At 41.6% G+C, this 27,337-nt stretch overlaps 2 protein-coding genes across 11 annotated transcripts; one reads left to right on the forward strand and one right to left on the reverse strand.

Annotated features, from left to right (window-relative positions):
• Positions 1–367: 367 nt before the first annotated feature.
• On the reverse strand, positions 368–14,138 carry UBA3 (ubiquitin like modifier activating enzyme 3). 10 transcript variants are annotated; one of them, XM_071756273.1, is made up of 18 exons: positions 14,043–14,138; positions 13,862–13,903; positions 10,912–11,032; positions 9,862–9,942; positions 8,804–8,886; positions 7,798–7,878; positions 7,101–7,144; positions 6,764–6,828; positions 5,764–5,919; positions 5,546–5,648; positions 4,958–5,071; positions 3,498–3,551; positions 3,003–3,039; positions 2,842–2,923; positions 1,908–2,008; positions 1,732–1,795; positions 1,570–1,624; positions 368–1,105 (listed from the first exon to the last, which is right to left on the reverse strand). In XM_071756273.1, exons 1-18 carry the CDS (start codon positions 14,060–14,062, stop codon positions 1,017–1,019), a joined length of 1,392 nt encoding a protein of 463 aa, XP_071612374.1. In that variant the 5' UTR covers positions 14,063–14,138; the 3' UTR covers positions 368–1,016. The 10 variants fall into 10 exon arrangements, with proteins under 10 accessions (XP_071612374.1, XP_071612376.1, XP_071612379.1 ...); XM_071756275.1 differs by having other exon boundaries at positions 14,032–14,101; XM_071756278.1 differs by having other exon boundaries at positions 10,912–11,056; positions 14,043–14,079.
• Positions 14,139–15,569: 1,431 nt separating this feature from the next.
• On the forward strand, positions 15,570–25,588 carry ARL6IP5 (ARF like GTPase 6 interacting protein 5). Its single transcript, XM_071756284.1, has 3 exons — positions 15,570–15,820; positions 23,298–23,515; positions 23,840–25,588. The coding sequence occupies exons 1-3, from the start codon at positions 15,645–15,647 to the stop codon at positions 24,010–24,012; spliced, it is 567 nt and encodes a 188-aa protein (XP_071612385.1). The 5' UTR covers positions 15,570–15,644; the 3' UTR covers positions 24,013–25,588.
• The last annotated feature ends 1,749 nt before the right edge of the window (positions 25,589–27,337 follow it).

Here is a 27,337-nt window from a genome sequence, read left to right on the forward strand (position 1 = left end):
TCCCAAGGCTTTCTGCGGCTGCTCAGTGAAAATAAAGAATTGAACACACAGCCGCCTAAAGCTCGGTGCCTCACGAAGTCCCACAGGTTTTAAGGCTTCTATGCTCAACACTTCCCAAGGGTCTTTCCCCCCCTCTCCCCGATTCTAAACTCTGCAGAGGTGTGAAAGATAACCAGGATCAAAATTACAGTAGTGCCCCCACTTTGGTTCAAGGCTGGAAGAGAAAAAGTTTAAACACAGCTAAGAAGCATCAAATAAAATCAGAACTGACACTGAGGTACAACATGGCTTGACTAAAGCAGCCAGAGATGCCCTAGATTTATTAAAACTATAAACGGCCTTGAAAGTCCAGTGATAACTCACAAACTAAGGTGTCTTCGTGATTTTTTTATTAATAAATACCTCAACAGCACCAATGATACTTGAGCATAAATCTTGCAGTACTGTGTGGAGACTGCGAGCAGATGTGTTGGTATTTTCATGTTCATTTTGTCCTTTCACTTTTGCTTGTAAAACAAAGTAATCTTCCATGCTTCCCACCTTTCATAAAATTGGTCGAATCAGAATCAAATTAGAGGAAAATGCTCATTTTTAATCTTCTGCCCTCTTGTTTTAAGGTGACTCTGCAAGTATCGGAGTGCTACAATTTAAAACCAGATCACTGTGGTTCCTTTTAAAGAGTTTACATGTTGAAAACAAAACTTTTGGCCACCTTGAAATTTCCACGTGTCTGAAAGTATGTCAGCATTAACATTTTGACAACAAAAACTGGGGAAAAATGTGTTTTCCTGTACATCAGAGTTCTGTACATTAATATTTATACAAATATAATCCACCAAATATTGGTTTCTACATATAATTGTGAAATCTGGTGATCCATTTGTATTACCTAACCTCGAATAATGCTAGTACTAACATGAACATTTTGGGTTGCTTTAACACCCACAGGAGTACATTTGTTTTACAAGGTGGGTACAGATGTCTTTCACTTGATATACAGTTTACTTATGAATAAATTAAGTGGTAAAGTGAAGCTTGAACAGCATAGTTTGTGGTGTAGTAACATCAGCAACTGCAAGTTCCTGGCCATCCACAAGCCCCAGTTCTGAAAGAGAAAGCAAAATTTAAGCATAACACACCCAAGTGGTTTGGGTTTTGTTTGGTTTGGTTCTTAATTAAAAAAAAAAAATAAATATCACGAACACAATTCCCACAAACCATAAATATGAAGAAATAAAGCTGCAAAAAGCTCACTAGCTAACCTACTTTTCATCTAATTCAAGCAGAAATCTGACAGACCTTGTCAAGAAATACTGAGGAATGTTTAATCTCCAGCAGTTATCGTTGCTTTCTTGCAATATTTTTCATCAGATCACACCTGCCCACACTTCACATTTAAGAAATTCAAAGCTCATCCCTAAGCAATCTGAGAAATGTATTGCATGTAAAAGCATATTGAAGCACAATCTACTGTGCAAAATAAAGCTAAACACATCATACAGAGGAATGAAACTGACTCTCTGCTTACAGAAATATCTCAAAAATCTGTATGTGACAACTGCATGGTACCTTTTAGTGTCTTGGAAAGATTTGGCCTTGTTCGTTCTTCAATTGAAGCTACACTCTGGGGAAAAAAAAAAAAAAAGAAAAAAAAAAGCCAGAACGTTTTCCTTCCAAATTTAGACAAGTAAATTTAAATAATTTAAAGACAATTACATATGTTCAGCTTACCTGTAAATAAAGTGTTTTATTTCGCCCATACATAGTTGCTGTGATGGCAGGAGACTTCATTTGCCTATATAAAATAATTTTTTTAAAAAACAACAAAACAGGTAAAAATACATCTAGAAATTACCCTTCAGAAACACTAAATTATCAAAAAATTTGCAGAAGAGTTGCACACTTACAATGAAGCATTGTTTGTCAAGTAATCCAAGACCTCCTGCAGTTTAGCTGATGGGGAAATGTCAATGTTTTGGGGAAGCTGGCTGCAGGCTGGACAGTTCTCCTGTAACAAAGTAGCAAAGGAACACAAGTTATGCTAAATATGATTTCCAAAATGCTGTTAATTAGGTCCCAAAACTATTTGTGTGGGGTTTTTTTTTAATTAAAAAAAAAAAAAAAAAAAGTTTTAACTCTAGAAAAAACTCTTGCAAATATTAAGGACAAAACCCAATTCCTTGGCAAAGCCAGTCACTGTCCAACTGGCTCCCAGTAGCAGCTAAGTATTTATGAACTACCAATTTCATCTGGCATAAATTTTAACACTACAAACTTTAAAATCAATTTTTGTCATAATCTCTTAAGACTGCATATCTGTTATTGTAAGCCATGATCACTGTTATTCCAGGGGAAATCTTCAGGATTCACTTTTAAAAGGGTCAAGTACTGCTTTCCCTTACAGGTAGCACAGCATAAACAGCTGTAAGACCAATCCTGCACCAGCAGACACCACAGAAAATAGCTGCCTGAATAACCTCCCTGCTCTGTATCTGTTTTTCCAAATATTAAGAAACTTTGGCTAAATAGGCAAGAATCAGGTATGCCATTAATGTACCATGAAATACTTTGGTAAACTGATGTTAGAAGAGCTTCATTACCAGGACATCAAATAAAAGTTTTCTTGATCTGGTGATAAAAGTCCTACAACTCTGGACACACTGTCACTGTCATCACTATTAGGCCCTAAAAACCATACCAGCTTTTTTTCAAGCAAGTGCTATAATTAATATTCAGTGCTAGGGACCAAGAGATTCAATACTGGGTTTCAGAAACACACATAAACTGCATAAATAAATACAAATAAAGGAAATAACCCTGCAGGCCTTTAATGGCACTCACCTTTCTTTCAGCTTCAAATGTGTATGTGTATAATCCATCCACATCATTAAACACCAAGTAGTTGTTAAGAGGAATGTATGCACTATAATGACAAATATGTCAGTGTTAATACATGTTACCATGCTGAACAGCATCTATGTTACTAATAAGAAATTAAATACCTTGTGGCTATTTTAAAAACTTCAGTGGCACAGACAGCTGGAATGAGAAAAAAAAAAAAAAGGTAATTTCTTCACTTTCTAGCTCTCTTTCAGAATATGCAGGCATTAGAGTACAGAGTTGTACCAAAGAAGTGACAAAGCCCCCCAGCAAGTATAAGAGAAAAATAAGCATCTGAAGGCAGCTGGTAGTTCTATGCCTTAACACCAGAGATTCAGCACTAATCTGAGACTATGTTAAACTCACATACCATGTTTTAATTATTTTTTCCCCTGCCTGAAGTGCTTTTGCTCACTCCCATAGTCATACTCAACTTAAAATTTATACAGTAACATTTAAACACTTCTGTTTTCTATGGAAAACAAAGGAGACTGTAAGAATAAATCAGACCCATTTAAAAATTATTATTGTGTTCCTCGAGTTCTCTGTTTCAAACTACTGCCTTGCACAACTCTGACATCTATAAAGCAGAATTGAAATGAGTTCTTTTAGCATACCTGCAATTACTGCATTTGTAGAAGCTACTGCTGGAATAATTCGTTTAACCACCCCTGTAAAACAACACATACAGCATTGTCTTTCCCAAGAAACTACACAGAGAAATTATAACTTTAGCCAGAATAATTACAGAAGGGTGTAAGGCACTTTAAACACATTCCAGGGGGTTCCAGAAAAATAATATATAATGGCAACATAAATTCTCAAAGGACTTTAGCATTTTTTAATTTGAGGAATGGACCAAGCCTTGAGAAAAAGAAGGCATCACACAAAGAGAACAAGTGAAGAAATTCTAAAAAACAAGTATTTTGTACTTCGCATTAAAAATTCATTTATAACTCAGTTCTACTCCTGTTTAACTGGAGAAATGCATAAAGGAAATACATTTGGTTTTGGTATTGTTTCTGCAAGAATAGGTTTGCCAAACTGTGTTGGCATCTGCATCCAACTCTTCTCACTGAGCCCATTCAGTCACACAGCACAGAACACACCCCAAGCTCATGGTGCAACGTTTGTACATCAGGATCATGGAGATTCACCCTTTTTTCTGACTGAAATTCCTCTGGCTTCTCATAAATGACCTGTACCCTTTCATGCCTGAGAAAACATGCATAAAATTTTAATGTTTGCCTTCTTTCTGTTGTGTAGTTTCTAATGAAACCATCTCCAAATGCCAAAACTTGCCACTTGCATGGACACAATTATAGTTTAGAACTGGGATTCACATTTATCTGCACCAAAAAAGCACTACTTGAGAAACCAGGATAAACTGCTGCAAAGAAATCTACTACCTGCAATACACTAGGTGGGATCTGAGGAAGATATACAAGGCATCAGTTTACCCTTTTTTGACAGAAGGTGCACACTAGGGTTCAAACATGGCATTTTGAGCCCAGCATTTCAAATATCTTCTCAGGACTACAAATACGTAGGAGTTACAAAAAATTCTGGACATTTTGTATGAAATATTCCAGTTTTTTATTTGGTTAGCATTTAAAATGCTGATTTAAATGAGTGGCAGCATTCTGCTCTTGCATGTGTACAGAGGCAGACACAGCAGTAAAGAAGTTATAGTCTTTACCACCTTCAACTGGCAGAACTGTTGCTCTTGCTGAAAGAGGCAACCAAATTCTTTTGTTCCTACTCTTTGACCCAGCAAAAGTGGTCACAGTGCAAACTGTGGAGCTGCTCCAGGTTAAAAGCAAAACAGTGGAAAGAATGTTCAGTTTTGTCCCAGATAAGTTCCTCTGATTCATCATGAATCTCTAAACATCTGATTCATCATCAAATATTTGTGCTGGCACAGGAAACAAGCTGTTTGTTTCTGTTTTAAGATGCTAGGGAGAAAAGAGCTATTTCATTCCCACTAGAGCTGCCAGCTTGGCCATAACAAACACAAAGAATGCCAATGCAGCCTAATTGTAAATGTCACTACCCTGCTGAAATGCCATCCCCTTACCTTGGGTGAGTCTGTAGGTAACACCTTTAATATTAAATTGTGATGCTCTTTCTAAAGACTTCTGGTAAATCCACTGTATATGTTCAGGGTCATCTCCATCCAAGGCAACCCCTTCTACACCAAAAGTAAGAGTTCATAGATAAGTTACAGTTATAAGAGTTCTACAAAAACAGAGAATTCTTTTAGTCTTAAAAATTCCTTTGTTTTAATTTGCATTAAAAATAATACTTCATGGAAGTATTAAAACTTGACACTTTAAATAATCAGAACAGCTTAAGTTAACATCATAAGTTACACCACTTCCTCTATACAAACCATCTTCACAGGTTTATAGAGCTGTTACAGGTCACAGTTTGTTGCAGGAAAAGGTATCATGCAGTTCAAGAAAGAGAGAAAACACAGGAGCAGATAAGGAACCAGAGGGCAAGTCCAACAAGAAAATCCACCACCAGCTCACAGGAGTCTTAGATTCAATCTGATAATAAGCCCCATTAAAAGGTAGGATGGTTTTATGGAAAGCTGTGTATACTTAACTCAGAACAAATTAGTTAAAAGGCAACATGTCAGCTTAGCCACTACATTAATTACCTCCAAAAGGTTGCTCCTTTGGCCACTGCAATATCCTGACATACTCAATACAATGCTCTGGTAGCCTGGGCATAGATGCAATAGTACACATGGGAAAATTAACCTGGTGTGGGCAGGGGAAGAAAACCAGAAGCATGTGACACATTATGTACAGTACTAGGAAAAGAGACAAGCAAATCAGAGGAAAACAAAAGGGAAAGATCTCTGGTTGAAATTACCTGTGGTGGATAAAGCTCAAGTGTGCATTCAACACATGCAGTCATACCAGGAATGATCACACGAACATTTCCTTTAAAACCTTCTGTCCCTCCATCTATCAAAGGTATGATGGAACTTGGGTCCAGTACACCATCTTCATAATGTAAAAAGGACATCTAACAAATAAAGGGAGGAAGTTGTTGGGTTGGGTTGGTTTGTTTTTAAACAAGTTGCAGGAAGAAAAAAAAAAAAATCACAAATTTTATTCTTAATGGTACTCTGTTACACCACCAGATTGGTTGCTTAACACACAGCTTAAGGTACACAGTGTGTAAAACACTATTTATCTGTCAGTGCACAGTCCTTCATCTACCAGCTTCACCCTCTACCTCATCCCCCCCTTACCTGCCAAAAAATGCTATTATTTCCTTATATATACCAGAACCAATGCTTGGTTGGTTTGAATGATGTGAGCTTTTGAGTCTTGGTTTGTTGTTTTGAATTGGTTTTGTTGTGGTTTTTAAATACTGGCAAATTCTCAAGATCATTATTTCACAAACAAATCCCCAGTGATAAAACTACCTAGTTCAATGACCAGCTTTCTATTACTTCATAGCAGCAGTGCTCCAAAAGGTGACACTGACAAGTTGCTGCATGATATGATACCCACTGCTCAGCTAATGAAAGAAAACATTCACAATGGGAGCATCCAGAGAAGCTGTGGAACTTCCTGTCTTACAGTTTTCAAAAATCTGACTGCACAAGGCCACAAGCAGTGTAACCAAACTTAAATATTACCCCTGCAGGGCACTGCACAAATGTTGGCTAACATTCCTCAAGAAAAAGGCAGGTAACAGAGCATGCATTTTATCCTGTTCACAAAAAGAAAACAGACATAGATACAGAAATATTTGAGTTTCAACTGTCTTCATTTCCATGACAAAGTCTACACAACTATCTTCAATTTTAGTTATCTATGTTAAAGTAATAACAAGGCCTTTAAAAGACTGAAGACTTTACCAGCATGCCATTTATCCATCTTCTTGCAATGATAGAGTCCAGCCCACAAACAATAATATGAAACTCTAGGGGGAAAAGAAAATATTTAAGAAGTATGCATAAGGATACTTTAAGACAAAGTATTTTGCCCAGAACAGAGGAACTGACTCTGGTTTAACTATCTCCCCTAGATTATCTACATGAAAAATGTATTTAAGTTTTGTCTATTTGTTACTTTTAGTTCCACTCTATTTATAGAAGACTAATTAGCTGACTAAATACCAGGAAAAGCAGCAGCAACTGCAACATTCCCTGAAAGCACCAATGGGTGTTTGGCAGGCAAACCAACACGACTTACGTCGATAGAAGCTTTCATCCATGTCTTGAATCTTTTTAAAATATCTGCACATAAGTCCAGTAAAGGAAAAAATGTATAAAGCAGTTAAACTTGCTGTTTCCTATTTGCTAACCTAAAGCCAAAACATTGCCTAATTTCTTACTACAATTTATGTGACATTTGAAAGAAAATAAAAAGATACAAACCGAACAACTAAGTGTTTGAAAGATTGAAAATTCCCAGAGCTGTAGCATCTGACAAAACAAGTAAGGGACACAATGTAATAGTCACACACAGCAGAAAGCTCAGCAGGCAAATTATTTAGGAAGCTCTAAACATGATCTCAAAGTCCTGTATCACTAACTGCTGCTCTGTGTCTAGAAACTAATGCCTCCTACCAGTATGAACTCAAAACACTATATTGGATAAGCCTGAAATTCTAATATCTGTGAAAATCAGAATACCACATTTGAATAAAAAGACTCAAGCAGAACCACATAAAAGAATTTCTCAAAGCTTGGCTTAATTCCCCCACACACACTTCCTGTATGCTATTACCACCCAGAAAGAATTTTCAGTCACCAGCTGAATGAATCTCTTCTTTATTGTATGAAAAAGAGAGGATGGCAGCAAAATACTTCCGATAGTCTCACCACCTACAGAGTTTTCCAGGGTGTTTTGAAGCCTTTGGGGCTACTACTTCTCAATGAAAGGATACGCTACGACAGCACAGTTGGGAATGCGGCTGTTGAGGAATTCTGCTGCCACCTCTGCTTTTGGTCGCCCAACATCCTTTGGTCTGGGGAAAAAAAAAAAATCCACAACTATTTTAAACACCTTTTTTAGTAAATTTTTTTTTTTTTTTTTTTTTTTTTTTTTTAGAATTGGCTGGGTTGGAAGGGACCTCAGAGATCATCAAGTCCAACCCTTGATCCACTCCCGCTGCAGTTCCCAGCCCATGGCACTGAGTGCCACATCCAGGCTCTTTTGAAATATCTCCAGGGATGGAGAATCCACCCCTTCCCTGGGCAGCCCATTCCAATGCTTGATCACCCTCTCCAGAAAGAAATTCTAATATCCAACCTAAACCTCCCCCAGCACAACTTGAGACCTCTTGTGCCCTCTTGTCTTGCTGAGAGTTGCCTGGGAAAAGAGCCCAACCCCCCCCTGGCTCCAACCTCCTTTCAGGGAGTTGTAGAGAGTGATGAGGTCTCCTCTGAGCCTCCTCTTTCCAGGCTCTACGTATGGCAATACTGAATTAAGTAACTAGTTGTTACAATTTATTGATGCAGGTAATATTGAGGCATTCTTGTAAAAAGCGTTAGATGTGAGAGCCTTGGAGTTAGTTATGGATGTCCATATAAGTGCAATTATCAGCACTCAAAAAACCTAGAAATTTTTCATTTTGCTTGGAAAACTGGGAAAACTGGTGTCTCAGCCTGTGTGCATTATGGTTTGGTGTCACCTTTCCCACAGTTGTGAGATTATGTGGATGGTAAGGAATGTGTGTTAATTTTTGTCATGGTCAAACTATGACACCACAGATCTCAAAATGAGAAGAAACTGCACACAACATTTACTCAATTACAAGTACTATTGTGATGTGAAGGTTCAATATTCTTTATTGCCATCTTCTTTAACCAAAATAATTACTATATTCACATAGTTTGCTTAGGTTTATTTAAAAAAAAAAACACAAACTGAGCCCTGAAAGCATCACTTACCGAAACAGAAACTGTCGGTTAAGATTAGAAACATCTATAGTATCCATGTCAATAACATGGATCTGCCTAAAGCCAGACAGTGCCTGTAAAAAGAGATAGTCAGCTTCATTTAACAGGAAATGAAATATACATAGTGCTCCAAAATTCATTCCCCACACCAAAAAAACAACCTTTGGAGGAAAAAACATATTTGCTCCTCATCCCCTGAGCAGGCAGGTCTAAGGCTGCTGGTTGTTGGGCTGTGTTCAGAGAGCTGGAATTAGCAACACTTCAGTGGTCAAAAACAATGCTCTACTAAACACAGTACTGCTTTATCCTACCTAACCATGACACAGGGGAGTCAACAGTAAGCTGATTCCTCTTATCAGAGAATTTGCAGTACCTCTTCACAACTGGCATAAATTAAAAGCATTTAATTGGGAAAATAAAAAAACCCGAAAGAACCAAACAAACAGAACTTGAAGAAATACCAAATACCACAAGCCCTTTCTTGTTTGGCAGGAATAGAAAAAGCAAGTTTCATTCTTCTAAAATTTTAAGTTTCTGATCACTCAACATTTTCACAGTTGACATAAATGAGTCTGGTGTGTCCAGCCTCAAATCATAGCTGAAAATAAGCCAGAATCTCTCCCTCCATTCAGTGCTGGAACAGAACACTAACACAATATATCACCTCTCCAAGAGCTCATAGAACCTCATAGAGGTTCTGCCTGATCTCTGCATGCAGCCCATCACTAGATTTGCTAAATACCTCATAAGTAAAATTTTTGTCTACACATCACAAACAGTATCATGTTGTCTGTCCCTCATGGCAAGCTATGAGATAGCTAAATAAATAACATGCAACATATTAGACTATCACATTTCAAGCTCATTAATAAAGTGGATTCTTCAAGTTTATTGTCTCTATTGTCATGTATTTTACACATTTTTATTAGAGCTTAGAAATTCACTAGCTAGATACAATCAAAAATGCCAAATTAGCAAACCAGAAAAGATAATTTCATCAATTAAAAAAGAAGATTCTGAGAAGCAAAGTGTGAAAACTGAGAAATTACCAGGTTTTTGAGGAGTTCACATCCTAATCCACCTGCTCCAATAACTAGTACTTTACATGTGCTTAACAAAAACTCAAGAGCCTGCAGAAAACATAAAACAAAACATTAATACACTAGATAGGAAAAAGTATAATTTCTCCTTTGCTCCACAACTTTGGAAATGCATTACCATAAATTTTCAGTGCCTAATCAGATTCACATTAAAACACATTTGATCATTAAGCCAGTCTGTGTTTGATGGAGTACTACACATCAGATTTTAATCAGTTGTTAAGTTCAAAAAGTTTCTATAGCCTAAAAGCAAGACATTTGTTGATATCAGTATTCTCTTTATATTAATTTTGACCATGGAAAAAAAAAAGACCACCTTTATTATCTCTCAGTCAAGGAGATTATGTTTTCCTCCCCCAAATATTTTACTGATATATATTACAAAATAAATCTGACAGGCAACACTGCTGGACAAAAAGAACTGAATGTTTGAACTATATGGATGCTTTTCCATGAACTTTCCATGAACTCAAACTAGTAAATGATGGACCAGTACATTAGAAAAGTAGCAGCAAAAATACATTCAACTATAAGCTCTGAAACAAGGTGTACAAAAAAAAAAAAAAAAAAAAAAGAAGAAATAAATCAAACAGAAAAGTGCAAATTTGCTTTTTCTCTACTAAACATCTTTTGCAATTCTCTAACCACTCATATTAACCTTATTTCTTCTTTAAGTACAAGAAATACCTTACTGTATCTATTTAAAAATTGGGTGGTAAATGCTGATATTTTTTCTGTAGAACTCAGAGCATAATTCATGTGCTGTTATATATCTATATATAAGCTGACAGCAAGCTCAGTTGACAGTGTGCAATTCAGAAATAAAAGTTCATAAAAAAAATACAGTACGTTCCTCTAGAATCATAACGTTCAAGTGATTAAAATACAACCTTTTCATGCAGCTTTAATATCCACACACTGCTGGTGGTCAGTTAATGCAACTGTCTACATCAGTTTGCAACACACACTACAAATTTATTTATTTAAAGTGTTTCTCACTTGAGTGCCTGGCTCGAAATCAGGATGTGTGAACGGTCCCGATCGCTCCAGGAACTTCTTTACATGGTTCCAGCGACCTTCCCAGTCTCCAGTGTCCCCACACCCACCATCAACAGCCATTCTGCACAGAAGACAGTAAATTCAGCTGCAAAACCATAGAGAAAAAAGCCACACCTCTAAAATACCTTTTTCTTTTTAGATCTTCAAAGCCCCCGAGTTACTGCACTGCTACAAATGCATCTCTCTGTACACACGTGATGTGTGTGAACATTTGCACGAGTGGGGTTTATCTGTGGCACTAGAAAGCAGGAATACAAATATGCACAGAGGGGGAAAAAAACCAGGTTTTTCAGTTAAATCCCACTGATTCAGCTGTTACTAGTAAAAGTTGACCTGAAGTGGAAATAAGGCTCTAGTCTCTTTGCTTTGATTTTGCTCATATTTAAAGAGGGGACAGAAAAAGAGGTGTCCCTTCAGATTTTGAGGGTGATCTTTTTTCATCAGTCAAGTCTTGCATCCTGTCTTTGACAGACTTCCAAGTTCACAAATCATGTTTGGAATTATCAGTAGGTAACTGCAATTGTGAGGCACTGAATAAATAACAGTGCCAAAGTTGTCTCCTCTGAATCTTCAGTTTATTCAAACAGGTGTTAAAAAAAAATTTCAACTCTTGAATGCTCTTCCACCTTCAGTTAGTAGAACACCCCAGTTTTCAGTCAACTCCTGAGCCTGTCAGCTATAGCAATCTGACTTCAAAACAGGAATGTTTGCAGTTATCTTCTTTTAAATCTGGAAGACAGAAATCTACATTACATACTCCACAACCCTTTTTTCCACTTTTCCAGGTCACTTTTAGTAGTACATTGCTATAAATTCAATCTGCTGAGAGACTTGTTGGAATATATCAAAATCAGCTCTCAAGTAATTCTGTAATCTAAGATCATCACCTGTGTAGAACAAGCCTTTCCTTAACACAGAACACTTTTTTTTTAAAGCAGGAACTCCACTCCTGAACAATTATGTGATTATATGAATGATTATGTCCTATGTCAGTACAAAATTAAGCTCATTATAAAAAAAGCTTTGCCAATCCTGAGTATAAAAGGTGGTGTCATCACTGAAAAGGAGCATTATTTGCCTCCTCTATGAAGTAATATGGAGAGCACTTGCATCAATAACTGTTGGGCAACGTTGAGAATTTATTACTTCCCAGTGATTCATCTCCAAATAAAAGGAAAATGTAGTGAAATTATCTCTAGATCTTTATTCTCACAGAATTCAGAAGATGGACAGCATATTATATCCATAGTAATTTTAACATACAGTCAATAATATTGCAAAAGATTTTCAATTAACAGGGAGAAGCTTCATTTAAGTGCAGGAATAAATACATCTTAATTTGCCTGCATTTTGATTGAAGACCAAACTCATTCCTGGGTAATTGCTGACTTTAGGTTAAGCTAATTCACTGTGTTAGCAGTTAAGTAATATCTAAAAAATACATTTGAATTCATAAGTGCCTTTTGACTTATGACTTGCATGTTTGTGTTTCCCCCAGTTTTCACAACTGATGTCAAAAATAATTTTTTAGGAAGGTGTGAATAAATACAACACTCCCTCTACTGAACCCTAGGCTCATCTGCTATCTACCAGCTTTCAGGATGTGTATCAAGCAAATAAAATCATCAACAAACACAAAGAGTCTATGGATTACATTATAATTTTGAACTTTTTCGGAAACAAGTGCAGAAACTGTGCTTGGTGGCATTAAGAACAGTTTTCTTGTATCCTTTAATACAATCCCTACAGACAGCTGTTAAGCAGCAACACTCCTTTTCTTTTTAATTATGAGTTTTCCTTTACAAGTGATAAATGGTGAGATCTAGTTTCACTTTTATTATGATATTAAGAGTTTGGGTTTTTTACAGTTTTTGGTTGGACATTGTGGAGATCTGAAAAGCATCAATCACTCAGCCTGAGATTTTACGTTTAACCTCAGCAACAGATTTTACAGTGTTTATTTTTCCACTGCTATGGCATTAACAGGTATCTAGACTACCGGATTTTAACAAATTAGCTTAATTTTTCATCTTGTTTAAAACATCAGAGCACCACAGTCCTTATGCAGCTTTAGGGCCAGGCTTTTTTCCTGCCACCTTCCCATCTCCAGAGCTCCATGCTTTTGGGGGTCTTGGCATGCACCCCCCACCCCAAGACACACATGCACCACCTGCCAGACCACTGCTCAGGCAGCCTGGGCTGCTCTGTGATCTTTGAGAAGAGGGACACAAGCAGATGGAAAGGGAAAAAGTTAAAGGGATGGAAGCAGATGAGGTTAAAGATTTCCCGAGCATTAGTCTTCAAGGCCGTTAAGACAAATGCATAGAATTCAGGGGTTTAATAAGCAGAGGCGACTGTTCTGTAGCCTGAATTCTTAATTTCCAGCCAAAATTTAGTCACCTGCTTCTAGCCTAAAGGCTTTCCCCAGCTCCCTGACCGGCAATGCAGCTTTTTTTTTTTTTTTTGCATTTCTGCCACAAAGCTTCCCAGCACAGCAGCCTTTACTCATGCCAAGCTCCAAGCTCCGCAAATCCCATCCCCGCTCCGGGTGAGCCCCTGGGTCCTCTCCACAGGAGAATCCCTCTTCCCCAGTCCTTGATGTTCAAACTGTTTTTCGCCTTCCCTTTCTTCACCCCTAACACCTTTCCTCCGGCTCCCTCCTCCCGCCAGGACCGGGACGGGGACCGCTCACGCACGGTCGCCCCTCAGTGGGCCCCGCAACCCTGAGCTAAACCCGCAGCCTCCTCCCAGCCCACATCTTTCTTGCGGGGCTGCGGATCGCCCTCACCTAAAAGCCACCCCTCAGCAAGCGCTGCCTTCTCCTGTCCCTTCCCTTGACCCTTCCCCTGTCCCTGGCCGGGAGCCCGCTCGCCCGCAGCCCCGCACTAACCCATCCGCCAGCAGCTCCTCTAGCCTCCTTCTTTTCTTCTCCCTAAAAGAGAGAGAATAAAAGAAGGGTCAGTATCGCGCTACAGAGACCGGGGAAGGAGGGAGAGGGGAACCCCGGGGCCCACCCGTCCCTGGGAAGCGGGAGGAAGGGGCGGCCGAGCACACACATACAGGGCACTTACGGTTCCTCACCATCCGCCATTATTTCCCTCTGCTTCCCACAGTACCTCACGGCTCCCCCAGGGGAGGGACTGCCCCAGCGCACCGCCCCCGACGCAGCCCCGGAGAGCGGGGGGACAGCGGGCAATCCCTCTGGGACCCCCAGCAGGGCTTTCCTCCCTTCCCTCGGAGGGCGCAGACCGGGGAGCCTCATGGGGTCTGGTGGAGGGGACCCATGTCGCCTCCCTGCTTGTCCGTCAGCAGCCGCGGGATGTCCCTGCGCTCCCCTCCCGGGAGCCTGGGGCGTGTGGCGGTGGCTGCGCTTTAAAGCCCACCGGATGAGGAGAGGCAAATCGTGGAAGTGGTCTCAGTCCGGGCGGCTCCTCCGTCCCTGATGTGTTTCTAATTTATTATTATTGTTATTGTTATTGTTATTGTTATTGTTATTGTTATTGTTATTATTATTAAATTTTTTTGTCTTGTCAGCACTCCCTGGGCAAAAGGGTAGCCCGGGCCTCCCACAGCCTCCCCTGGGAGCGCAGATAACGCAGCTCCTACATGCTCTCCAAAACACCCAAGGAATGGCTTGTAAGCTCGAGGCAGGGAGCAGATGAGACTTGAGCTTTCAGGCCACAGGATCCTAAACTTTAGGGATCTAAACCCATCGCAGATGAAGCAGTGAGAAGCCAGTGCCAACCTCCCTTATTGCAGCCACACTCGCTGGCCTCCATTTCGGGCAGGGATGTCCCACCCGGAATGGTGGCACAGCCAGCTCTGGGTGTTTGTGGCACGCAGGGACACCAGGCTCCAGGAAGTGTAAAAGCCCCAAAGAGCAATTGGTATCACAAAGACTGCTGGGGTTTGATTCACCCTGGTACCAGCCTTCCCTCCAAAGCTGGAAGATTTGGGATGCAGTTGTCCCAAAAATGGGTTCTGTCACCCTGTGTGCAGTAAACTGAGCCACACAGTCAAGATACTCGTTTTAATACCCAGTTCTGCACAGAAAAGGGAGGTTGGTTGTATTCCACAAAGCCAGCTCAGCTTCCTGAAACATTAATGCTACTTTTATACACAGAAACATTTAAAATTACTTTATTCATGAATACCTGACATCACCTCCCTGCAATGTTTTAACACCTCCCTGGCCTGCCAGGGTCTCCTTGGCCGGCAAACAGCTCCATGGCCCCTTCCACACTCAGACCCTGGTTCCCCATGTCACGGAGGATGCCAACAGGATTTCTCAGCCGAATATTAAATAGATGCCGTCTTCCGATGGAGAAATAAGGAATACACAGCCACTACTGCCAGCAGCAGCCCTTTACATCCTTGCCGCCTGCCTTTCCGGGGCCTGTGAAGAGCTGCGCTTCCCTGGCCCCTCATTTCCTCGCTGTTCAGCAGCGGGAAGCGGAGGAGCCGGGGATGGCGGCGGGGCCGGGCATGGCAGGGAGGCCCGGGATGGCGGCGGGGCCGGGCATGGCAGGGAGGCCCGGGATGGCAGGGAAACCGCGGATGGCGTTGGGACCGGGGCTGGCAGCGAGTCCGTGTCCGGCGGGCGGGAGCCGCCCCGGGGCGGTACCGCGTCCCTCTCAGGCCTGCGCGGCGGCGGGGCGGGGGCGGTGGCAGCCATGGAGGTGCAGGTGGCGCCGCTGCGGGCCTGGGACGATTTTTTCCCCGGCTCGGACCGCTTCGCCCGGCCTGACTTCAAGGACATCTCGAAATGGAACAACCGGGTGGTCAACAACCTCCTCTACTACCAGACCAACTACCTGATGGTGGCGGCCGCTGTCGTCTCCATCGTGGGGTCAGTGCGCGGGCCTCTCCCTCTCCTTCTCTCTCCGGTAGCGGCGGCCGCGGGTCCGGGAAGGGTCGGGGGTGCGATGGGCCCGGGGGTGGCCCCGATCCCCAGGAGGGCTGCGCTGAGCATCGGAAAGGTCCCTGCTCTGTAGGGTGGGATGTTGGGGGTGCAAAGGCCGGGAAGATACCTCTCCCTTTCCCTTTCCCATCCTCCTCCCTAAACCATGGATTTACCTGATGTCGCTTAAAAAATTGAGGTCTGCTTACAGCCCCGCTTGTGTGTGTGGGTGCTGTCAGGTTAGGATTAGGATTTAGGATTTATTTACTTATTGGTGAGGGTCTGGCAGATCTGGGGACTTCTCTTCCATGGGCTGCCCACGGAGCCCCCCGTGCCCGAGGCAGCCGTGGGTCTGGGTGCAGATGTTGCTGTGCCCTGAGCAGGAGCCACATCCTCACCAAATCTGTGGCTGCTCAGGCTGAGATAAGCTCCGGTTGGAATTAAAAAAAAAAAAAAAAAAAAAAATTCTGCCTGCTGTTACAGTTCTAAGCTTATGTCCAGGGAACAGAGCAAACCTTTCATATTTCTGTGCTCGCTCATACTGAAAAACCCTTACTATGAAATAAATAAAGTATCTTTATTTTGATTTTGGTGGGCAGGGTTGAGACTTTCAAAGCAGGACCCTCTGTGCTGATACAATGTTCTGTCAGGCCCAGCTTTTCTGAAGAGAACTGGAAAATAACCTTGTACTCATCATCTTTTTGAATCAGTCGCTGTGACTCTTCCTCAAGTGTTGCTCTTGGGTTTTTGGTCAGAAAGCTCTTAAGCAAGACATGCAGCAGAGGCTGATGATTAAGCTTTTAATATGGAAACTGAAATACTCCACTCTTTGCAACAAACAATGTGCAAATGCTCAAGTTGGGGAATTGCCCACCTGCTAGACCAGAGTGGTTTTGGCTGAAGTGCATCTTACCTTGTGTCTTGCAGAGGCTTAAAATTCTTCTCCTAAATATATATATATATATGTATATTTTTTTATTATTATTATTTTATTTTATTTTTTTGTTTGTTTGTTTGTTAAGCAGCCTGCATGAAGCTGTTGACCCAGTATCTGAGCTGATGAAGATTCTCTGGGCTTCAGGGAGTTAATTTTGATGGAGATATGTTGCAGTCAGCACAATAGACCACTAGATTGGTAAAATGAGACTTCCATGGTCTTGCTGTTCTGGCACAGGGTGATATTTGGCAGTGTGATGCTGTAAGCCAGCTCTCAGTGAGTAGGTAAATCACAGTGGCCCTGGAAAGCAAGGGGACAGCCCTTCTTCCCAGGAAGGTGGGGAAAAAATGTGACCAGTTATGGTATCTCTGGTTGGAAAACTGGGACAGCAGCAGCTTTTACAATGGTCTCCTAAACTCCTGGTTTTGAACTCTGATCTCTTTTCTTCAGATCAAGGGGATGTATCTCCCACTGTTTTTCTGGGGTGGGAGGTGAAAGAGGAAGAGAGCCACGGGAGATGGGGACTCATATCTTCAATTCTCATCTCTTTGTACTGAGTGGTAAAACATCTGAGTTGAAAACTTATGTATGAGGAACACCTGGAGTGGTATGGTGACCTCAACTACTTTAGTGCATGTCTTAGAGCTTTTGGTGGGTGATGAATCCCATTCTTATTACACTAAAGTAGAAGATGGTGGGAGAGAAGTTCCAAAGGAAACAGGGTAACACCAATAGAGAGGAAAACATCCATTTCCTATATAAAAAGATTTTTTGCTTAGCCAGCCTGTGAGCTTCGGGAGAAAGGTAAAGAAAGTTCTCCTGATAAATTTAAATTGATGACTAAGTTGTTGTCCTGCACTTCCTTCTGTAATGAGCAGGAATCCCTGAGTACTAAATGATGATTCATGGCTTTTTTAGGAACACCGGGGCTGTACCCAGGCCTAAGGGCAGAATTATTGAAACCACCAATGCAGTGGTCCTCCTGTGATCAAAACTCAACTTACCCCATGACCAACTCTACCTGTTCTTAAACCATTTAATTATATAGACAGACTCGTGATGCAGAGGTGATATTCTCAGCTACTGTAATACTTGGCAGCTGTGGTGGCACTGGGCAGATGTGGAAGCTGTAGCCTGGAGCTTTCTTGATACTGGAAGTACAGTGCTTATTGCCACAGCTTCAATTTACTGTCTCTCATGCAGCAGAGTTGATCTCTTCAGCCTTTTACCATCTCTCTGCAAGATATGGAATCACCTTACTGTGCATGTTGTAAAAGCCTGATGGTCTCTACTGCATCCTTTCCCCTTTCTCTTGGCTCCTCTGATAGCTCCTGTTACATGTAAATGAAGTTCTGTGCTTTGCAGTGTTGTGAATTTTACTTTGATTCTGCAAAATGAGGCAGAAAATAATAAATCAGTGAACAGGAAGACAAAACTCCTGAGTTAGTGCTGCTCTACTAAAGTGGGCTGGTGGTAACAGCAGCCTTACTTTTTTCACCCTCCCTGCCCTGCAGATTCATTTAAGGAGCAATGTACCATTTGGTTTTTTGTTTGTTTTTGTTGTTTTGTTGTTTTTTTTATTACACCTCTGTTGCAATACATTGCTGATAAACCACAAGATTTTTACTAAATCAGATTGTGCCCTTTCTCCCAGTGATATGGGAACTGCACTGCCTGTTCTTACCCTGAGCCAGGGCCCTGTCACTGGGAGTGCTACACAGATATTTATTAAAATCAGTGCCTCCCACAACCCTCCCTCAAACAATCAGTCTTGTTAATAAGTGGAATTTGTCTGTGCTTTCACCTACTCCAACAAAGCTTCTGTCTTACAGTTCAAATTTAACTACTTACATAGATGTAATTTCTTCTAGGCTTTTTGTCCCCACGTACTGTCTAAAAACCAATTTTTAAATCTGACAGTATTAAAAGGTGTACTGGATTTTTCAGTGCTGCATCTAAGAGGTTCTTGCTGCTCTTCTGGGCATCACATCTTCCCTGCAGCCAGAAGCTCTATGTCTCTTTCCTTTGCCACTTCTCCAAAACATCTCCTGTCCACCTGCACAACCCCTACCAATCACTAAGTGTTTGTGAACTTTTCTTTTTTCCTTTCACCCCCAAGCCCCTTCCTTGGCTGTTGTGCTTGTAGCAATTCCCCTGCCAAAACAGATTCCAGAACAGCAAAATGCTTTGTTTCTTTGATACCTAATGAAAGGTGTAGAATGAGTGAGCAAAACACATCACTTGAAAACGTGTATTACCTAATAATATTAGCACATAATTTTGTAAAAGTCTGGCAGTTCTGCAGAAAAAAAATCTGTCTCCTGTTCCCAATGCAGTGCTAGTGAGCAGCAGTCAGTGAAGAAGCCTCACTCAGGCTGTGGATGCTGGGACAACATCCCAGTTACAGAGGTGTTACCTCTGGTTACAGCTGTATAGTCTCTGTGAAGCTGGAAATAGGGGGACGAGGAGCCAGAATTTCATAAGTAAAGTTATTTAAATTAATACAAATGAAGAAGGAAGCATTAAGTGCTCTAGCTTGCTCACCACTTGGATTGTGGTAAAGCAAAAGGTCTTCTGCAAGGGAATTTTCCTGTTTATTTGTAGTGGCCTTGCTGAGCTGCTCTACCTAAAAAAATGTTGTCAGAGACTGTCTGCTACTCGGTGCCTTTATTCAGACTCCCCTGGTCACATGCAAAATAAACAGATGTGACAGCAACTGCTGAGTAATCACCCTGAGCCAGGCATCTAAAATGGAAATGATTTAAGGATGAAGCTAGCTTGCTTTTCTTTTTATGTGGCCTGTCCTGAGCTCATGCTGCTGGGAACTCCTAGGCTCACACAAAGGATGTGCCTTGCTTAGTTCTTTTCCCCTTACCCTGTAGCTTTGCATTCCCCAAGGAAGTGCTCACCCCTCCTGTGCACAAGTGTGGAGATGTGAAATAACCTCTTGAGAAGAGGTGGTGTGGGTCAGTCACTGAAAGCAGAGCTTTTGAGGCTTCCTTGCACTTCTGTGGGAAACCTGACCTGTCTTGTGATGCTCCTAGGGCAGAGTCTAGAAATGTGAACCCAGTTTAAAAAAAAAAAAAAAAGAAAAGTCTCTCATCCTTATCTGGTTTTGTAGGCCCAAGGTAGCTGCCAGTGCTGCTTCCCACACAACTCGCTCCCCCAGCTCCTGCTGCCTGTTGTTTTCTGATACTACTTCCACAAATACAAAGTGTCTCACAGTGCTACTTGGCACGGAACAACGCCTGTATCCCTGCCCCCAGGCAGGATGTTTCCTTTATTTATTTTCCCCCATTTCTTTACTTTGTATTGAAGCAGATCCTGAAGGAAACCTGGGCTGTGAAGGGCAGCAGGAGTGTGACTGCAAGTTGCTCTGGGACTGCTGGAACTGAATCCAGGTGACAGCTTTTCCTTGGGAGTTTATCCCAGCAGTACTGGAAGTCACTGCATCTGACCAGGGTTGTACCTTGTCCACCACAGAGAGCAATGCAGAAGACCATGCAGCCATGGTGCTGTGGCCTGTTAGAATCTGCAAATGCTGCTTAGTCCTGCCAGACCAATTCCTCTCAGGGAAGTGAGTTAATGGTTATCTTTTCCAACCCCCAAAGAGTTTTTCTTCTCCTAAGTCATCTGAGCAGTGTAAACTCAAGTTACCACACCACTGCCTTGCTATTAGTTCTGTTCATTTTTAGGTATTGGAGGTGTCTCATCAACCCCCATTAAAATGAATTATATTTAGAAGGTATCTTGTAACATACCTAATGGTCACTTACCTTTAGTCTGCAGCTTTGACAGACTTCCAGCTGTCTTGCCTGAGCATGAATTTAGCATATTGCATTCTGATCTGCACATAAAGAAGACCAATATCAGTGGTGGTTCCACTAGGAGGTGACTGCTTGGGCTGTTACACAGCTCTGTTCTCCCCAGACATGTTCTAAAATAACATGTCCATGCTTTTTTTCCTTTTTAGTCTCTAGCTCTTGCGTTATCAAAAGCAGTGCCAACAGATCTGAGTGAAACTGGATAGGGGAGGTCTGCCTTCTGGAGAAATGCCTTTGCTGGAGAAGTTTCTATATACACATTTCAAGGAGAATTTTATATAGCACTGCAAATCACTCTGTGGGCGAGTCAAGCAGTAAAGGGGAGCTCAGCATATGACACCCTATCCAGCCCTGAAATCAACAGGACTGAAGTCTGTGGACACATGGCTGATAATTTGAATACCACTTTTTGTGGCAACTGCTATCCCCATCTGTTTTCATGTGGCTCTGAATGACTTCATTTGATACTTATGTTCACTGTTTCCTTGTACTCCTTGGAGTGCAGCCCACTTCAGAAAACATCTAATTCAAATCACTTTTCCCAGGAAAGTGGGATCTTTTGAAGCTTGGTGTGTTGTGGTTTGTTTTTTTTTTTTCCCCACATCTCTTATGGCCAATCAGTTGCACAGAACCTGTGTAATACCAGAAAGAATTGTGGAGCAGAGAAGCCTTTGGTCTCTTCCTTATAAATATGGAAGGATTTCACCACCCGTTTCTGAAGCTGTAATAAGAGTAGCAGGAAAGATAGGGAAGATAAAGCTCTGAAAGTACTTACCAGACACCTGGAAAATGTACAGTGGAACTCTGCCTAGCTTTGCTGCTTCCAGGATTGTCTTGTCTATATATATTTGGGAATTAAAAAAATGGTACTGTGAGTTGTCTGAGTAACTTTGGCCATTTCTGCTCTAGGGTAGCTGTGATGTGGAGGTGAATTCTGCTTGAAGAATCCCCCATGACCAATAACATATAATATATAATTAATATATAAATATATAAATAATATACAATAGATAAATAATATACAATATATAAACCACACCCTAGTGAGGTCCAGTCATGAGCTACCCTCCTACTGCTGCTGCAAAGGAGCACAGATGAAACTATTTTTTTCCAGAGCAATGCTGTTCACTTTTTCCAGCCTGGAAACTTAAGACTAACAATTCAGAGCTAAAAATAGTCTGGTTGGCCACAGGGAGTGACTCAAATGCAAGAAGCAAGCCTGCCCTATCACCAGTTCCAAAAAGCCCTAGTAGCTTTTCAACATGAGTAGCAGAAGCAGGTGGGGAACTAATCTAAATTTTAATCTCTTTCCATCCAGTTGCCTTGTCTCCTGTGGCCACAACTGACTTAAAGAATCAAGAGCCAGTCTCAGCTCTGAAATAATTCTTGGGGGGGGTTCTTCTTTCTCTAGAAAAACACTCCCTGCCACTGCAGGTAGAGTCTTGGTACCAGCCCACATTTCTGCTGCCTGTGCCGGATATGAAGCAGAGACCACAAACCCAGAGCATCCTCCTCAGGATGGGGCAGAGTGCTGAGTCACTGTGCTTCTTGGCTTTGGAACAGCAAGAGACTGGCTGCAAAGTCTCCAAGAGGCAATCTTGCCTACATTTGGGTTTATCAGGGCAGTGTTTTGCTGCTGTTACAGTTGCAGCCACTCAGGGCCTTCAGCTGCTGTGTAATTAATTAGATCAATGTAGAAACGTGCAAGTAAATCAGAATGCACAAGGAACCACACAGCTTATTACTTTATAAGTGAAGTATAATAGAGCCTGGATGTTGTGTGAGTGCAGAAGGAAAGTCCTTGCTGAAAGGTTGACTCTAAACAAGCTCTAAATACCTGGGGAAGTGGCTTGAGCAGGTGATGTTCTTGCCCTTGTCCAGAAAAGGGACTTGCTGTTTATAGTGCAAAGCTGATCCACAACTCTGGTTACACTGGTAACAATAACAGAACACAAACCTCAGCAGTGAGCCTCTTCCCAGGCCTGGGTCCTCTTCCTGCAAGAGTTTTATCCCATACTCCTGTCCCCTCCAAGTCTCAGGAATGCTTGCTTGGGGCTGGGCTCCCCTCTGATGGTGCTAAGCTTCTGCTGCAGGTTCATCAAATTATTGTGTTTGGGTGTAAACCAATGAGGAAGTTTATTCAGAGATAAGAAATAGTGAAATAACCTTTGCTCAGTGTTCCCCTACCTTTCCCATTTTACAACCCTAGACAAGGTGATGTGACAAGGTTGTTCATCTGAAGGCCTAGGCTGGGCTTGGGTTTGGTCACGTGTAGAAAACAGATCAGCCACTTGGAAAACTGATTGTTGGCTCCATCTGCTCAAGGGATCTGATAACTCTGGGTCTGACCCCAAGTGAATGGGTGGATCACACAGGTAGGAAGGGCCCTGGTGGTAAGTGCTTTTTTTCCTCTCATTATCCTGAGCTGTTCCAGGAAAAGAACAATAAAGACATAGAATATCTAAATTCACTGCTAAGGGTTTGTTCAGTTGCATTTTTTGCTTTACTTGCCTGAAAATCAGAGGTTGATAAAGGTCTTGACAGCAACAACTGACTTCTTAAAGCCTTACCTCCCTCCTGACAAGCTACCAGTGAGCTAGATGTTTGCAGTATGGACACAATTCATGAAGGCTTTCTTTTTTTTCCTCTCCTCTCTTCTTTCCAGATTCCTGAGTCCCCTCAACATGCTTATTGGTGGCACTGTGGTGGTGCTGATGTTCATGGGGTTTGTGTGGGTATCCCACAACAAGGATATACTCCGCAGGATGAAGAAGCAGTACCCAACCACATTTGTAGTGGTCATCATGCTGTCTAGCTACTTCTTGATTTCCTATCTGGGAGATGTCATGGTGTTCATGTTTGGGATCACTCTTCCTCTCCTCTGTAAGTACTTTTCCTCTTCCCTGGGGGGGGCAGAACTGTGTGACTTAAGCTCAAATAAGTCTACGGAGTCTAAATCAGCTTTTTGCCCCTACCATTTCTATTTAAATTCTTCCAAAACAAAACTGAGTGGAAGGAGACAGACAAAGCAGCACAAACCATTTTAACATTGTTATTAAGTGGGTACCTGTGGTTACTTAAGTGGTCATGGAGACTTGGTCTTCTTTTAGTGATGTCATGGCTCTGGAGTTTGTCTGAAGATGAATGCTGCAAGAACTATGCATTCCTTTACCATTAACAATTAAGAAGTGTTTTTCTCTCATGCAGTGATGTTTATTCATGCTTCCCTGAGGCTCCGAAACCTAAAGAACAAATTGGAGAACAAGGCAGAAGGAATTGGCTTGAAGAAGACCCCGATGGGCATCATCCTGGATGCTCTAGAACAGCAAGAGGATACTATCAACAAACTGGCTGACTACATATCTAAAGTAAAGGAGTAAGCAGCTGCAACGGGGCATTTCTACCTGTTGCAGGAGTGTAGTTGCTATTTACTATTGTTCAAGCTTGCTTTCAGTTTGTGTACAAAGCAGGAAGTGCACGTGGTACAGATTAATAGTTGCAGGATACAGGTACTCCCAGGTCTTCAGCTCTCCTCTAAGAACATAAGAGCAGCAAGTTTTTTCTGTTGTCTAGCAAAATGTTCTGGTGTTTACACAAATACATACTAACTTCAACATGTTTGCTTGTCTCTTCTTCTGGGGTTAGAGGAGGAAGGGATGAAAACCTATGGAATGCAGTCTCTCAGACTGTTGTGCAGCAAATTTGTCTATTAGTAAAATTATCACCCCTTTCATCTCACTTCTGCAAGATGACAGTTTAACCAGTATAAGCTGGGTAGCACCTCAGGCTGGCAGTGTTCAAGGTGAGCTGGAATGTATCAAAATTAGGTGTCTCCTGCATCCTCCAGATCTCTCACTTGAGTGGTCTGTATTGAGACCACACTTGTAGCTTAACTGGGAAGTGGTAAAACTGTGCAACACTTGTAATGAGTATGGGTTCCTGTCCTCACCTCACATTCCTCCTTTAGCAGCCAGGAAACAGTCTAAATATATCTAAGCATTAATCATAGTGGCACTGTGCCTCTGTCAGTTCAAGTAAAATGCACCTTTTGGTTTTTTCCAAAATCATGATCTCTAGAATCCTTCTCTCTGCAGGAGAGCCAGACTTCCTTGCATACACTTATGGCCAAGCATGGGAGGAAAAAAAAAACCCTGTTTTCAGCTACAGTGGATGAGCTAGGTTTCTACCCTATAGATGTGTTTAAACACTGCTACTTTAGGACTTACCTTGTTCTGCTTTAGTCTGTATAGGCTGTTCTGTAGATGGAGGTGTACGTGTGTTCTGGAGCATGGGTCATCTTTTTCTTTCTTCTTAACCAGAATGCAAAGATATAAGTAAAACATGCATCTCTCTGACTCTCTACTTCTGGCACTCTTCAAAGGAATAAACTGGATTTCAGGTTTACAAGTAAAAGCAATAAATGTCAAGATAGAGTTTTTAAACAACCCATTCCAAATTCATGAAGATATTTGCCTGTAACAACTCCTGGAAGTGGTGTGTGGGATTCTTTTATATGTATTTTAACTTAACTGCCAGCTCTGATGGAATTAGCTTGGTAACAGGAACTTACCAACAATAGGGGGGAAAACAGTTGTCCAGGTGACACTCCATTTCAGATAATTTGCAGTTCTCTTTTCTAACAAAGAAATTAACTTAACGAAAAAGCAAGGATCCTTAAAGTTGAAGCTTTTGTGTACCTTACCATGCTGTTTTCATAGTGAACTGTGTCAAAACCTGAACATGTCATTCCATTTAAGTGTTGAAGTGATCAGTATTTATTGAAAATTTCTGTATATTCCAGCTGAAGAGTCAATAGCCTGTTCCTCACTTGTAGTGCATGGTCTTTGTTTTTTGAAAACTCTTTCCACACGTAAAGAACATAGCAGCCTATGGCTTCATCATTACTGTACAATTTTAAAAACTGCAATTATGAAGAAAAATAAATTCTAATGGTGATTACTGAGTGCATTTATTTCAGGGTGGGGAAAGTGAAAACTTGAGCTTGTCTCTGTTCTTTTGGTTGGTGGAACTCCAGCCCAGAGTGGTGGTGGGAGATCTGCTGTCACCCTGCAGCTTGTGCTGAGCTCCTCTTTGCACTTGTCACTTGCTGCCTTGCTCCAAGTGACAGCTTGGTAAAAAGTACCAAGTTCCTTCCCTTTGCCTACTTTCTTATCCTTTACAAAAGGGAAAGGCTGCCTGAAATGGATGCAATTAAAATGTTCACTTCTGCTTTTATGCCTTTGCCGTGCAGAAATTGCTCTGCTCTTCATGTGATGCTTAAAAACTACTTGCTGTGCCTCAGGTGATACATCAGCCAGACTTCTCAAGTCTGCATCACTGCAGTTCCAGACAGAAGAACAGCTCAGAAAGAGATTTACAAGACTGGAAGATGGAAATTTGGAAGAAATCAGGTGATAGATAAAAAAAAAGAACAAGGATAAATGAAAACTTGATGCCAGGCTAGTGGGAGCTACCTTGGGTTCAAAGTGGTCCTGGACATTGCTGATACTACAGGGTTATTGTAATAAATGTCTGGAAGGGGGGATAGGGTGGGACTGGGATTTAGTTGCTGGGGAGAGGTTGCCAGGAGTGACTCACCTGAATGAAATCCTCCCAGGACCTGCAATTCTCTGCCTTTTGAGCAAGTGTATCAGCCACAGGAAGGCAGAGAGCTGCATGATAGCAAAGGAAAAGGCTCTGTGCTTTCCCTATGCCTTACAGCTTTCAGTGGCCTCCTTTAAAAACAAAACAAAGCAAACAAAACCTAGGGAAAAAAACCCAAACCACCACACAAAACAAATGGTCTGTTGTGGTTGTCTTCCACAAGAGTGACTTACCTGAAGCTGCTTTATAAAACAGGCTTGCAGCAAAAAAAAACAAACAAAAAAACCCCAAACCAAACTATAAAGGGAAGAAGAAAAAAAAATGCACTGAAATATTAAGGAAAAAACTAAGTTGTGTAAATAGAGCTTTAACCCCATCATATCCAGCCTTGCCCGAGGGGTGATGTGCTGTTCACCCCCCTTACTAGGAATAAAGCTGAGTTTCCTAAGCCCCTGGCAAAGAGAGGGGGTAAGGCTCATCCTCCTGCCACTGCAGGGAGTGTGAAGAGAGCCCTGAAATGGCACTTCCAAGGTGGCTGTAATTCAGGAATACATCATGCACAGAGGTGAGCCACAGGCAACTAAGTTTACAGCTCTTACAGCAGAGCAGCATCTTCTCATACTGCTCAAGGACAATACCAACTTTAAGCATCTTCTGAAATAGAAGTAGCTTTAAACCACCAAGCTGAGTGCTCACTATACCAGCACAGTTGTTCTGCTTTGTTAGCCACAAAGTGCTGCACACATCTTACAGAGAGACCTTTATTTCATTTCTGCTTCCTTAGACTATAAAATGAAGCTGCATACATGGAAATCAAATATATTTCTCATGGACAAGAGAACAAGAAAGGAGCATGTGTGTGAAAAGGAAGATAAGATAAAGCACAGCGTGTTCCTGCAGAATCTGGCAGCAGAAGGACAACGTGGAAGCAAAATAGTTTGCTGACAAACTAGAAAGACAAGGTTATTGATGCTTCTGAGAAAATACTCCCACAATAAGCCAGAGCCTCAAATCCACTTGGCAAGCAGATGGCACCGGGGTTGTTTGATACCTGATGGAAACATTTAGCACTGACTTTTCCCATGCCGGTCGTTTTCACCA

Source organism: Heliangelus exortis, chromosome 12, assembly GCF_036169615.1.
Source record: "Heliangelus exortis chromosome 12, bHelExo1.hap1, whole genome shotgun sequence".
In the NCBI taxonomy this organism is placed as follows: Eukaryota; Metazoa; Chordata; class Aves; order Apodiformes; family Trochilidae; genus Heliangelus; species Heliangelus exortis.